This window comes from Oncorhynchus nerka, linkage group LG12 (genome assembly GCF_034236695.1).
Source record: "Oncorhynchus nerka isolate Pitt River linkage group LG12, Oner_Uvic_2.0, whole genome shotgun sequence".
Taxonomy (NCBI): Eukaryota; Metazoa; Chordata; class Actinopteri; order Salmoniformes; family Salmonidae; genus Oncorhynchus; species Oncorhynchus nerka.
In genome coordinates this window covers 5,432,516-5,447,515 of record NC_088407.1, presented here as the reverse complement: position 1 = coordinate 5,447,515, position 15,000 = coordinate 5,432,516, and the positions used below count along the sequence as shown (strand labels likewise).

Genomic DNA, 15,000 nt, shown 5'->3' with positions numbered 1-15,000 from the left:
ACCTGTAGTAGTAGTTACCTGTAGGAGTAGTCACCTGTAGTAGTAGTCACCTGTCGTAGTAGTCACCTGTAGTAGTAGTAGTTACCTGTGGTAGTAGTAGTTACCTGTAGTAGTAGTTACCTGTAGTAGTAGTTACCTGTAGTAGTAGTCACCTGTAGTAGTAGTTACCTGTAGTAGTAGTTACCTGTAGTAGTAGTAGTTACCTGTAGTAGTAGTTACCTGTAGTAGTAGTAGTAGTCACCTGTAGTAGTACTTACCTGTAGTAGTAGTTACCTGTAGTAGTAGTAGTTACCTGTAGTAGTAGTAGTCACCTGTAGTAGTAGTTACCTGTAGGAGTAGTCACCTGTAGTAGTAGTAGTTACCTGTACTAGTAGTCACCTGTAGTAGTAGTAGTTACCTGTAGTAGTAGTAGTCACCTGTAGTAGTAGTTACCTGTAGGAGTAGTCACCTGTAGTAGTAGTCACCTGTCGTAGTAGTCACCTGTCGTAGTAGTCACCTGTAGTAGTAGTAGTTACCTGTGGTAGTAGTAGTTACCTGTGGTAGTAGTAGTTACCTGTAGTAGTAGTTACCTGTAGTAGTAGTTACCTGTAGTAGTAGTTACCTGTAGTAGTAGTCACCTGTATTAGTACTTACCTGTAGTAGTAGTAGTAGTCACCTGTAGTAGTAGTTACCTGTAGTAGTAGTTACCTGTAGTAGTAGTTACCTGTAGTAGTCACCTGTAGGAGTAGTCACCTGTAGTAGTAGTAGTTACCTGTAGTAGTAGTAGTTACCTGTAGTAGTAGTCACCTGTAGTAGTAGTTACCTGTAGGAGTAGTAGTTACCTGTAGTAGTAGTCACCTGTAGTAGTAGTTACCTGTAGGAGTAGTCACCTGTAGTAGTAGTAGTTACCTGTAGTAGTAGTCACCTGTAGTAGTAGTAGTTACCTGTAGTAGTAGTAGTCACCTGTAGTAGTAGTTACCTGTAGTAGTAGTCACCTGTAGTAGTAGTAGTTACCTGTAGTAGTAGTTACCTGTAGTAGTAGTAGTTACCTGTAGTAGTAGTTACCTGTAGTAGTAGTAGTTACCTGTAGTAGTAGTAGTCACCTGTAGTAGTAGTCACCTGTAGTAGTAGTAGTTACCTGTGGTAGTAGTAGTTACCTGTAGTAGTAGTCACCTGTAGTAGTAGTAGTCACCTGTAGTAGTAGTCACCTGTAGTAGTAGTCACCTGTAGTAGTAGTTACCTGTAGTAGTAGTAGTTACCTGTAGTAGTAGTTACCTGTAGTAGTAGTTACCTGTGGTAGTAGTAGTTACCTGTGGTAGTAGTAGTTACCTGTAGTAGTAGTAGTCACCTGTAGTAGTAGTCACCTGTAGTAGTAGTCACCTGTAGTAGTAGTCACCTGTAGTAGTAGTCACCTGTAGTAGTAGTAGTTACCTGTAGTAGTAGTAGTTACCTGTAGTAGTAGTTACCTGTAGTAGTAGTTACCTGTAGTAGTAGTCACCTGTAGTAGTAGTAGTTACATGTGGTAGTAGTAGTTACCTGTAGTAGTAGTGGTTACCTGTAGTAGTAGTCACCTGTAGTAGTAGTAGTTACCTGTGGTAGTAGTAGTTACCTGTATTAGTAGTTACCTGTAGTAGTAGTCACCTGTAGTAGTAGTCACCTGTAGTAGTACTTACCTGTAGTAGTAGTAGTCACCTGTAGTAGTAGTTACCTGTAGTAGTAGTTACCTGTAGTAGTAGTAGTAGTTACCTGTGGTAGTAGTAGTTACCTGTAGTAGTAGTTACCTGTAGTAGTAGTCACCTGTAGTAGTAGTAGTTACCTGTAGTAGTAGTAGTTACCTGTAGTAGTAGTAGTCACCTGTAGTAGTAGTCACCTGTAGTAGTAGTAGTTACCTGTAGTAGTAGTAGTCACCTGTAGTAGTAGTTACCTGTAGTAGTAGTAGTTACCTGTGGTAGTAGTAGTTACCTGTAGTAGTAGTCACCTGTAGGAGTAGTCACCTGTAGGAGTAGTCACCTGTAGTAGTACTTACCTGTAGTAGTAGTAGTCACCTGTAGTAGTAGTAGTAGTTACCTGTGGTAGTAGTAGTTACCTGTAGTAGTAGTCACCTGTAGTAGTAGTCACCTGTAGTAGTAGTAGTTACCTGTAGTATAGTAGTAGTTACCTGTAGTAGTAGTTACCTGTAGTATAGTAGTAGTTACCTGTAGTAGTAGTTGAAGCAGGTGGTGTGAGTTACCTGTAGTAGTAGTTACCTGTAGTAGTAGTCACCTGTAGTAGTACTTACATGTAGTAGTAGTAGTCACCTGTAGTAGTAGTAGTTACCTGTGGTAGTAGTAGTTACCTGTAGTAGTTACCTGTAGTAGTAGTCACCTGTAGTAGTAGTAGTTACCTGTAGTATAGTAGTAGTTACCTGTAGTAGTAGTTACCTGTAGTAGTAGTTGAAGCAGGTGGTGTGAGTTACCTGTAGTAGTAGTTACCTGTAGTAGTAGTCACCTGTAGTAGTAGTTACCTGTAGTAGTAGTTACCTGTAGTAGTAGTCACCTGTAGTAGTAGTAGTTACCTGTAGTATAGTAGTAGTTACCTGTAGTAGTAGTTGAAGCAGGTGGTGTGAGTTACCTGTAGTAGTAGTTACCTGTAGTAGTAGTCACCTGTAGTAGTAGTTACCTGTAGGAGTAGTTACCTGTAGTATAGTAGTAGTTACCTGTAGTAGTAGTCACCTGTAGTAGTAGTTACCTGTAGTAGTAGTTACCTGTAGTAGTAGTCACCTGTAGTAGTAGTTACCTGTAGTAGTAGTTACCTGTAGTATAGTAGTAGTTACCTGTAGTAGTAGTTACCTGTAGTATAGTAGTAGTTACCTGTAGTAGTAGTTACCTGTAGTAGTAGTTACCTGTAGTATAGTAGCAGTTACCTGTAGTAGTAGTTACCTGTAGTGGTAGTTACCTGTAGTAGTAGTTACCTGTAGTATAGTAGTAGTTACCTGTAGTAGTAGTTACCTGTAGTATAGTAGCAGTTACCTGTAGTAGTAGTAGTTACCTGTAGTAGTAGTAGTTACCTGTAGTAGTAGTTACCTGTAGTAGTAGTAGTTACCTGTAGTAGTAGTTACCTGTAGTATAGTAGTAGTTACCTGTAGTAGTAGTTACCTGTAGTAGTAGTTACCTGTAGTAGTAGTTTCCTGTAGTAGTAGTTACCTGTAGTAGTAGTAGTCACCTGTAGTAGTAGTTACCTGTAGTAGTAGTTACCTGTAGTAGTAGTTGTCACCTGTAGTAGTAGTTACCTGTAGTAGTAGTTACCTGTAGTAGTAGTTGAAGCCGGTGGTGTGTGTCTTAGAAGTGTGTGAAGCCAGGTGATGGTTGAGACTCCTCTGACACTGGGCTTGGTGCGAACACACTGGACACCTATACCTACTGACTACTGGGAGAGAGGGAGGAAAGAGGGTGAGGAAAGAGAGAGAGAGAGAGTAGAGGGGACAGAGAGGGAGGAGGGGTAAGACAGAGAGGGAGGAGGGGTAAGACAGAGAGGGGGGAGGGGTAAGACAGAGAGGGAGGAGGAGACAGAGAGGGAGGAGGAGACAGAGAGGGAGGAGGAGGGGTAAGACAGAGAGGGGGAGGGGTAAGACAGAGAGGGAGGAGGAGACAGAGAGGGAGGAGGAGACAGAGAGGGAGGAGGGGAGACAGAGAGGAGGAGGAGACAGAGAGGGAGGAGGAGACAGAGAGGGAGGAGGGGGGGTAAGACAGAGACAGAGACAGAGAGGGAGGAGGAGACAGAGAGGGAGGAGGAGACAGAGAGGGAGGAGGAGACAGAGAGGGAGGAGGGGTAAGACTGAGAGGGGGAGGAGACAGAGAGGGAGGAGGGGTAAGACAGAGAGGGAGGAGGAGACAGAGAGGGAGGAGGAGACAGAGAGGGGGAGGGGTAAGACAGAGAGGGAGGAGGAGACAGAGAGGGAGGAGGAGACAGAGAGGGAGGAGGAGGGGTAAGACAGAGAGGGAGGAGGGGTAAGACAGAGAGGGAGGGAGGAGGGGTAAGACAGAGAGAGAGAGGAGGGGTAAGACAGAGAGGGAGGAGGAGGGGTAAGACAGAGAGGGAGGAGGAGGGGTAAGACAGAGAGGGAGGAGGGGTAAGACAGAGTGGGAGGAGGAGGGGTAAGACAGAGAGGGAGGAGGAGGGGTAAGACAGAGAGGGAGGAGGAGGGGTAAGACAGAGAGGGAGGAGGGGTAAGACAGAGAGGGAGGAGGAGGGTAAGACAGAGAGGGAGGAGGGGTAAGACAGAGAGGGAGGAGGGGTAAGACAGAGAGGGAGGAGGGGTAAGACAGAGAGGGAGGAGGAGGGTAAGACAGAGAGGGAGGAGGGGTACGACAGAGAGGGAGGAGGACGGGTAAGGCAGAGAGGGAGGAGGGGTACGACAGAGAGGGAGGAGGGGTAAGGCAGAGAGGGAGGAGGGGTAAGACAGAGAGGGAGGAGGAGGGGTAAGGCAGAGAGGGAGGAGGGGTGCGACAGAGTGGGAGGAGGAGGGGTAAGGCAGAGAGGGAGGAGGAGGGGTAAGGCAGAGAGGGAGGAGGAGGGGAAGACAGAGTGGGAGGAGGAGGGGTAAGGCAGAGAGGGAGGAGGGGTAAGACAGAGAGGGAGGAGGAGGGGTAAGACAGAGAGGGAGGAGGAGGGGTAAGGCAGAGAGGGGAGGAGGGGTAAGGCAGAGAGGGAGGAGGAGGGTACGACAGAGTGGGAGGAGGAGGGGTAAGGCAGAGAGGGAGGAGGAGGGGTAAGGCAGAGAGGGAGGAGGGGTAAGACAGAGAGGGAGGAGGAGGGGTAAGGCAGAGAGGGAGGAGGGGTATGACAGAGTGGGAGGAGGAGGGGTAAGGCAGAGAGGGAGGAGGAGGGGTAAGGCAGAGAGGGTGGAGGGGTACGACAGAGAGGGAGGAGGGGTAAGGCGGCTTGCGTGAGAACAAATAGGATTACTATTTGACCTCTAAACTCCCACAGGGTGCTATTTGACCTCTAACCCCACAGGGTGCTATTTGACCTCTAACCCCACAGGGTGATATTTGACCTCTAACCCCACAGGGTGATATTTGACCTCTAACTCTCACAGGGTGCTGTTTGACCTCTGACCCCACAGGGTGCTATTTGACCTCTGACCACAGTGTGCTATTTGACCTCTAACTCCCACAGGGTGCTATTTGACCTCTAACCCCACAGGGTGCTATTTGACCTCTAACCCCACAGGGTGTTATTTGACCTCTAACCCCACAGGGATGCTATTTGACCTCTAACCCCACAGGGTGCTATTTGACCTCTAACCCCACAGGGTGCTATTTGACCTCTAACCCCACAGGCTTTATTGTTAATGACTCAACCAGTGCCTGTGCCTCATACGGTGCCATATTACCTACATAGGGACCACAGACAGTGTGTTCGCCTACCGTGCTGTGGTTTGTCTGGGGAGGGTTGAGTAAGGTCCCACTGGTTCGGGCGGGTGGAGGGCGTGTGTGTAAAGGGCTTCTCCGCCACAGGACTAGAGAAGGATCCGTTTTCTTTCAGCTCATTGGCTTTGCAGACTTTTTCTGAAGAGAAACAAGAGCCAAATGTTAGTTACTTAGACTGCTGTAGCATTTAGTTACCTAGACTGCTGTAGCATTTAGTTACCTAGACTGCTGTAGCATTTAGTTACCTAGACTGCTGTAGCATTTAGTTACCTAGACTGCTCTAGCATTTAGTTACCTAGACTGCTGTAGCATTTAGTTACCTAGACTGCTCTAGCATTTAGTTACCTAGACTGCTCTAGCATTTAGTTACCTAGACTGCTCTAGCATTTCACGGCTACATTTTGTGGTATAATTTCGGACACAAATGCTTTAATGACAAACATATGATATACACGGAGTGGACAAAACATTAAGAACACCTGTTCTTTCCCTGAGACTGACCAGGTGAATCCAATCAGTGTAGATGTAGGGGAGGAGACGGGGTTAAAGAAAAACAAATTTAAGCCTTGAGACAATTGAGACATGGATTGTGTATGTGTGCCATTCAGAGGGTGAACGGGCAAGTCAAAATATTTAAGTACCTTTGAACAGGGTAGGGTAATGTCAGGACCCGGTTACGAACCCGGGTCTCCGGAGTGAGAAACAGTCACTTAACCAACTGAGCCACGAATAGTCGGCAGAACCCAGAAGATGAGGCAGACACAGCAGTACTTGAGACGGTGTATTTAATGTAGTAAAAAGTGAAGTCCTTCAGGAACACATGTAACTCCACAACCTCAAAAGGAATTCCACAAGAACAAAGGTAATCCTCCAAGACAAAAAAGGTAAATCCACAAGGTGGTAGGTATAGCACAAAAAGCCTCAAAAGATACTCAAAAATAAATAAACAAGAACAAAAAAACAGAATTCCACAAGAGCGTCCACCGGGATCAACAAGAGTTAACAGAATACTAGGGCTGGGTGCTAACATACAAACACAGAGCAAAGGACTGAGGAAAACAAAGGGTTTAAATACAATCAGGGGAAACGAGGCACAGGTGCAAATAATAATGGGGATCAAGGGAAAACAAAAGGTCAAAAGGCACAATGGGGGCATCTAGTGACCAAAAACCGGAACAACCCTGGCCAAATCCTGACAGGTATTAGGTGCCAGGTGCACCGGTTTGTGTCAAGAACTGCAATGCTGCTGGGTTTTTCACGCTCAACAGTTTCCTGTGTGCATCAAGAATGGTCCACCACCCAAAGGACATCCAGCCAACTTGGTACAATGTGGGAAGCATTGGAGTCAACCTGGGCCAGCATCACTGTGGAACGCTTTCGACACCTTGTAGAGTCCATAACCCGACAAATTGATGCTGTTCTGAGGGTAATATTATGAAGGTGTCCTTAATGTTTTGTACATGCAAGTGTATACTGTGTGTACCTGACAGTTGGTAGAAGGTTCTAGAGTGTAGCAGAAGGCTCTAGAGTGTAGTTAAAATGTTCTAGGGTGTCGGAGAAGGCTGTAGAGTGTGGTGGTTGTGCCTGACAGATGGTAGAAGGTTCTACAGTGTAGTAGAAGGCTCTAGAGTGTAGTTAGAATGTTCTAGAGTGTCGTAGAAGGCTGTAGAGTGTGGTGGTTGTGCCTGACAGTTTTAGAAGGTTCTAGAGTGTAGCAGAATTCTTTAGAGTGTGGTGGTTGTACCTGACAGTTTGTAGAAGGTTCTAGAGTGTAGTAGAAGGCTGTTGAGTGGGGTGGTTGTGCCTGACAGTTGGTAGAAGGTTCTAGAGTGTAGTAGAAGGCTGTTGAGTGGAGGGGGGGGGGTGCCTGACAGTTTGTAGAAGGTTCTAGAGTGTAGTAGAAGGCTGTTGAGTGGGGTGGTTGTGCCTGACAGTTTGTAGAAGGTTCTAGAGTGTAGTAGAAGGCTGTTGAGTGGGGGGGGGGGGGTGTGCCTGACAGTTTGTAGAAGGTTCTAGAGTGTAGTAGAAGGCTGTTGAGTGGGGTGGTTGTGCCTGACAGTTTGTAGAAGGTTCTAGAGTGTAGTAGAAGGCTGTTGAGTGGGGTGATTGTGCCTGACAGTTGGTAGAAGGTTCTAGAGTGTAGTTAGGTTCTAGAGTGTAGTTAGAAGGTTCTAGAGTGTAGTAGAAGGCTGTTGAGTGGGGTGATTGTATCTGACAGTTGGTAGAAAGTTCTAGAGCGTCTAGGGTGTCAAACATACGGCTCACGGGTGATTTGAATAAAAACAATTATAATACAAAATTGCAGGGGAAATGAACTCAATCTACTTTAAAATGACTAAAACCAAATCGAAACGGTGTAGAAATTATAATGGACCCTCACTGAACAAAAACATTAATGCAACATGCAACAATTTCAAAGATTTTACTGAGTTATAGTTCATAATAGGAAATCAGTCAATTTAAATAACTTAATTAGGCCCTAATCTATGGATTTCACATGACTGAGAATACAGATGTGAATCTGTTGGTCACAGACACATTAAAAAGTGTAGGGGTGTGGATCAGAAAACCAGTCAGTATCTGGTGTGATCAGAAAACCAGTCAGTATCTGGTGTGATCAGAAAACCAGTCAGTATCTGGTGTGATCAGAAAACCAGTCAGTATCTGGTGTGATCAGAAAACCAGTCAGTATCTGGTGTGATCAGAAAACCAGTCAGTATCTGGTGTGGATCAGAAAACCAGTCAGTATCTGGTGTGATCAGAAAACCAGTCAGTATCTGGTGTGATCAGAAAACCAGTCAGTATCTGGTGTGGATCAGAAAACCAGTCAGTATCTGGTGTGGATCAGAAAACCAGTCAGTATCTGGTGTGGATCAGAAAACCAGTCAGTGTCTGGTGTGATCAGAAAACCAGTCAGTATCTGGTGTGGATCAGAAAACCAGTCAGTATCTGGTGTGATCAGAAAACCAGTCAGTATCTGGTGTGATCAGAAAACCAGTCAGTATCTGGTGTGATCAGAAAACCAGTCAGTATCTGGTGTGATCAGAAAACCAGTCAGTATCTGGTGTGGATCAGAAAACCAGTCAGTATCTGGTGTGGATCAGAAAACCAGTCAGTATCTGGTGTGGATCAGAAAACCAGTCAGTATCTGGTGTGATCAGAAAACCAGTCAGTATCTGGTGTGATCAGAAAACCAGTCAGTATCTGGTGTGATCAGAAAACCAGTCAGTATCTGGTGTGATCAGAAAACCAGTCAGTATCTGGTGTGGATCAGAAAACCAGTCAGTATCTGGTGTGATCAGAAAACCAGTCAGTATCTGGTGTGATCAGAAAACCAGTCAGTATCTGGTGTGACCACCATTTGCCTCACGCAACGCGACACATCTCCTTTACATAGAGTTGATCAGGCTGTTGATTGTGGCCTGTGGAATGTTGTCCCACAAATCTACAGGAGGGTTTCTCTCCAGGAACAAGGTTGGAGTTCAAACCTACAGGAGGGTATGTCTCCAGGAACAAGGTTGGAGTTAAAACCTACAGGAGGGTCTCTCTCCAGGAACAGGGTTGGAGTTAAAACCTCCAGGAGGGTCTCTCTCCAGGAACAGGGTTGGAGTTAAAACCTACAGGAGGGTTTCTCTCCAGGAACAGGGTTGGAGTTAAAACCTCCAGGAGGGTCTCTCTCCAGGAACAGGGAACAGGGTTGGAGTTAAAACCTAGAGGAGGGTAGCTCTCCAGGAACAGGGTTGGAGTTAAAACCTCCAGGAGGGTCTCTCTCCAGGAACAGGGTTGGAGTTAAAACCTCCAGGAGGGTATGTCTCCAGGAACAGGGTTGGAGTTAAAACCTCCAGGAGGGTCTCTCTCCAGGAACAGGGTTGGAGTTAAAACCTCCAGGAGGGTCTCTCTCCAGGAACAGGGTTGGAGTTAAAACCTCCAGGAGGGTCTCTCTCCAGGAACAGGGTTGGAGTTAAAACCTCCAGGAGGGTATCTCTCCAGGAACAGGGTTGGAGCCCTGAGGGTTTCTCTCCAGGAACACTGTCCTGGGGTTGTCTTGTCCCCATATTAAGAGTCTGGTCCTGTTTTCATGTGGTCATGTGGTCATGTGCAGCAAAGAAAGACCTATCAAAGCTGCAGCTCAGAGCAGCTTGTCCTGGTTGTCTTTCATGGCTGAGGGTTGAAGAGAAATTAACTCTGGATTTGGTCTAAAAATGTCCCTTGTATAATCTATTAGCATCCATTGAAACAATTACATGAAACACCACTATAATACACTGAACACAAACCCCATCAGTCATCAGTGGTCATGTGTTCATGAACACAAACCCCATCAGAAACACCACTATAATGGTCATGAACACAAACCCCATGGTCATGAACACAAACCCCATGAAACACCACTATAATACACTGAACACAAACCCCATCAGCACCCCATCAAAACACCACTATAATACACTGAACACAAACCCCATCAGAAACACCACTATAATACACTGAACACAAACCCCATCAGAAAAAGAACACAAACCTCAGAAACACCACTATAAAAGCTGCAGCTCAGAACCAGAGCAGCTTGTCCTGAACACAAACTGAAACACCACACAGAGAAACAACTAACACTATAATACACGAACACAAAATCAGAAACACCACTATAATACACTGGACACAAACCCCATCAGAAACACCACTTTCATGGCTGAACACAAACCCCATCAGGGTTGATCAGAAACAAATTAACTCAGAAACACAAACCCCTCAGAAACACCACTATTTGTGTGAACACAAACCCCATCAGAAACACCACTAAAACATGCCTGAACACAAACATCAAACACCACTGGGGTTTATACACTTGTAATACTGGAACACAAACCCCATCAGAAACACCACTACATTAGCACTGAACACAAACCCCATCAGAAACAACAGTTTATACACACACAAACCCCATCAGAAACACTGAACACAAACCCCATCAGAAACACCACTATAATACACTGAACACAAACATCAGAAACCCCATCAGAAACAAAACCCCGTCAGAAACACCACTATAATACACTGAACACAAACCCCATCAGAAACACCACTATAATACACTGAACACAAACCCCATCAGAAACACCACTATAATACACCGAACACAAACCCCATCAGAAACACCACTATAATACACACAACAAACCACTATGGGTTTATACACTGAACACAAACCCCATCAGAAACACCACAGAAACACCACTATAATACACTGAACACAAACCCATCAGAAACACCACTATAATACACTGAACACAAACCCATCAGAAACACCACTATAATACACCGGACACAAACCCCATCAGAAACACCACTATAATACACTGGACACAAACCCCATCAGAAACACCACTATAATACACTGAACACAAACCCCATCAGAAACACCACTATAATACACCGAACACAAACCCCATCAGAAACACCACTATAATACACTGAACACAAACCCCATCAGAAACACCACTATATACACTGAACACAAACCCCATCAGAAACACCACTATAACTGAACACCCCATCAGAAACACCACTATAATACACACAAACCCCATCAAACACCACTATAATACAGAACACAAACCCCATCAGAAACACCACTATAATACACTGAACACAAACCCCATCAGAAACACCACTATAATACACTGAACACAAACCCCATCAGAAACACCACTATAATACACTGAACACAAACCCCATCAGAAACACCACTATAATACACCACAAACCCCATCAGAAACACTATAATACACTGGAAACAAACCCCCCACTATAATACACTGAACACAAAATCAGAAACACTATAATACACTGAACACAAACCCCATCAGAAACACCACTATGGGTTTATACACTGAACACAAACCCCATCAGAAAAACTATAATACACCGAACACAAACCCCATCAGAAACTATAATACACTGGAACACAAACCCCATCAGAAACACCACTATAATACACTGGACACAAACCCCATCAGAAACACCACTATAATACACTGAACACAAACCCCATCAGAAACACCACTATAATACACCGAACACAAACCCCATCAGAAACACCACTATAATACACTGAACACAAACCCCATCAGAAACACCACTATAATACACTGAACACAAACCCCATCAGAAACACCACTATAATACACTGGGAACACAAACCCCATCAAACACCACTATATACACTGAAAAACCCCATCAGAAACACCACTATAATACACTGAACACAAACCCCATCAGAAACACCACTATAATACACTGAACACAAACCCCATCAGAAACACCACTTTATACACTGAACACAAACCCCATCAGAAACACCACTATAATACACTGAACACAAACCCCATCAGAAACACCACTACACTGACACAAACCCATCAGAAACACCACTTAATACACTGAACACAAACCCCATCAGAAACACCACTATAATACACCGGACACAAACCCCATCAGAAACACCACTATAATACACTGAACACAAACCCCATCAGAAACACCACTATAATACACTGGACACAAACCCCATCAGAAACACCACTATGGGTTTATACACTGAACACAAACCCCATCAGAAACACCACTATAATACACTGAACACAAACCCCATCAGAAACACCACTATAATACACTGAACACAAACCCCATCAGAAACACCACTATAATACACTGAACACAAACCCCATCAGAAACACCACTATAATACACTGGACACAAACCCCATCAGAAACACCACTATGGGTTTATGAACACAAACCCCATCAGAAACACCACTATAATACACCTATAAACACAAACACCCATCAGAAACACCACTATAATACACTGGACACAAACCCCATCAGAAACACCACTATGGGTTTATACAAACAAACCCCATCAGAAACACCACTATAATACACCCCATGAACTGGACACAAACATCAGAAACACCACTATAATACAGAAACACCACTATAATACACTGAACACAAACCCCATCAGAAACACCACTATAATACACCGAACACAAACCCCATCAGAAACACCACTATGGGGTTAAACATCTTGTATCACAGCACCTCTCCTCTTTCTAAAGCTCTCATTTAACTGGATATATGAATATATAGGTCTTTATTGTGTATGTCCATGTCTATAACTGTTCTGTACTGTGTCATGTATTTGTATGGTTTATGTGGACCCCAGGAAGAGTAGCTGCTGCATGTGCGGTAGCCAATAGGCGATCCTGATTAACTAAACCTGACAGTTGATAGAAGGTTCTAGAGTGTCGGTAGAAGGTTCTAGAGGGTTATGGGTACCTGATAGTTGGTAGAAGGTTCTAGTGTTGGTAGAAGGTTCTAGAGTGTTGGTACCTGACAGTTGGTAGAAGGTTCTAGAGAGTTGTTGGTACCTGACAGTTTGTAGAATATTTTAGAGTGTTGTGGGTACCTGACAGTTGGTAGAAGGTTCTAGAGAGTTGTTGGTACCTGACAGTTGGTAGAATGTTTTAGTGTTGTGGGTACCTGACAGTTTGTAGAAGGTTGTAACGTGTTGCTAGAAGGTTATAGAGTGTTGTGGGTACCTGACAGTTGGTAGAAGGTTCTAGAATGTTGTGGGTACCTGACAGTTGGTGGAAGGCTCTAGAATGTTGTGGGTACCTGACAGTTGGTAGAAGGCTCTAGAATGTTGTGGGTACCTGACAGTTGGTAGAAGGTTCTAGAGAGTTGTGGGTATCTGACAGTTGGTGGAAGGTTCTAGAGCGTTGTGGGTACCTGACAGTTGGTGAAAGGTTCTAGAGTGTTGTGGGTACCTGACAGTTGGTGAAAGGTTCTAGAGTGTTGTGGGTACCTGACAGTTGGTAAAGGAGAGCAGAGGCCATTTTGACTGAGATGTCCTGGGAGAAGAGATCTCTCTGGAACAGATCCTGGTCTTCTTTAGGGAGGAGAGGTGGAGGGGGTGTCTTCTCACCCCTCCCGGACTCTGCTCGCTCCCCTGGGGGCAGGATAGGGTCAGGTGTCACGCTGGGGGTCAGGGGGTCAATCTCCATAGGCTCCTCCTCCTCTTTCACCTTTAAACCCTGGACCACCACTTCCTGCTTCTCTGTAATTGGTGGAAGAGGGAGGAGGAGCAAGCATAAGGGACAGGGAGTCTATGTGTGTGTTATACAGTATGTGGACACCTGCTCGTCCAACATCTCATTCCAAAATCATGGGCATTAATATGGAGTTGCTGCTATAACAGCCTCCACTCTTCTGGGAAGGCTTTCCACTAGATGTTGGAACATTGCTGCTATAACAGCCTCCACTCTTCTGGGAAGGCTTTCCACTAGATGTTGGAACATTGCTGCTATAAAAGCCTCCACTCTTCTGGGAAGGCTTTCCACTAGATGTTGGAACATTGCTGCAGGGACTTGCTTCCATTCAGCCACAAGAGCATTAGTGAGGTCGGACACTGATGTTGGGCGATTAGGCCTGGCTCGTAGTTGGTGTTCCAATTCATCCCAAAGGTGTTCGATGGGGTTGAGGTCAGGGCTCTGTGCAGACCAGTCAAGTTCTTCCACACGGATCTTGACAAATCATTTTTGTATGGACCTCGCTTTGTGCATGGGAGCAATGCACCTGTACATAGCCCATCTGTAAATAGCCCATCCAGTGTATATATAGTGTATATGTGTATATATAGTGTATATGTGTATATGTGTATATGTAGTGTATATAATGTGTGTGTGTATATATATATAGTGTATGTGTATATATAGTGTATATGTGTATATGTAGTGTATATAATGTGTGTGTGTATATATATATATAGTGTATGTGTATATATAGTGTATATGTGTATATGTAGTGTATATAATGTGTGTGTGTATATATATATATAGTGTATGTGTATATATAGTGTATATGTGTATATATAGTGTATATATATAGTGTATGTGTGTATATATAGTGTGTATATAGTGTGTATATATATAGTGTATGTGTATATATAGTGTATATGTGTATATATAGTGTATATGTGTATATATAGTGTATATGTGTATATATAGTGTATATATAGTGTGTATATATATAGTGTATGTGTGTATATATAGTGTATATGTGTATATATAGTGTATATATAGTGTGTATATATAGTGTATATGTGTATATATAGTGTATATGTGTATATATAGTGTATATATATATAGTGTATGTGTGTATATATAGTGTGTATATAGTGTGTATGTGTGTATATATAGCGTGTATGTGTATATAGTGTGTATATATATAGTGTATGTGTGTGTATATATAGTGTATATGTGTGTATATATATAGTGTATATGTGTGTATATATATATAGTGTATATGTGTGTATATATATAGTGTATATGTGTGTATATATATAGTGTATATAGTGTGTATATATATATAGTGTGTATGTGTATATAGTGTGTATGTATATATAGTGTGTATGTGTATATAGTGTGTATGTGTGTGTATTTATATATATAGTGTATATGTGTATATAGTGTATGTGTGTGTATATAGTGTGTATGTATAGTGTGTATATATATAGTGTGTATATAGTGTATGTGTGTATATAT

At 43.7% G+C, this 15,000-nt stretch overlaps 1 protein-coding gene across 3 annotated transcripts in view; it reads right to left on the bottom strand.

Annotated features, from left to right (window-relative positions):
- The window catches only part of LOC135574229 (zinc finger protein 827-like), a 29,597-nt gene that overhangs the window by 9,957 nt on the left and 4,640 nt on the right, over window positions 1-15,000 (bottom strand). For 2 of the 3 annotated variants that reach the window (XM_065025171.1, XM_065025173.1), the window contains exons 5-7: window positions 13,263-13,514; window positions 5,388-5,528; window positions 3,264-3,384 (exon numbers count right to left, since the gene is read on the bottom strand). In XM_065025171.1, the coding sequence (XP_064881243.1) occupies window positions 3,264-3,384; window positions 5,388-5,528; window positions 13,263-13,514 (514 nt within the window). The remainder of the gene's footprint in view (window positions 1-3,263; window positions 3,385-5,387; window positions 5,529-13,262; window positions 13,515-15,000) is intronic. The other variant, XM_065025172.1, reaches the window with a different exon arrangement.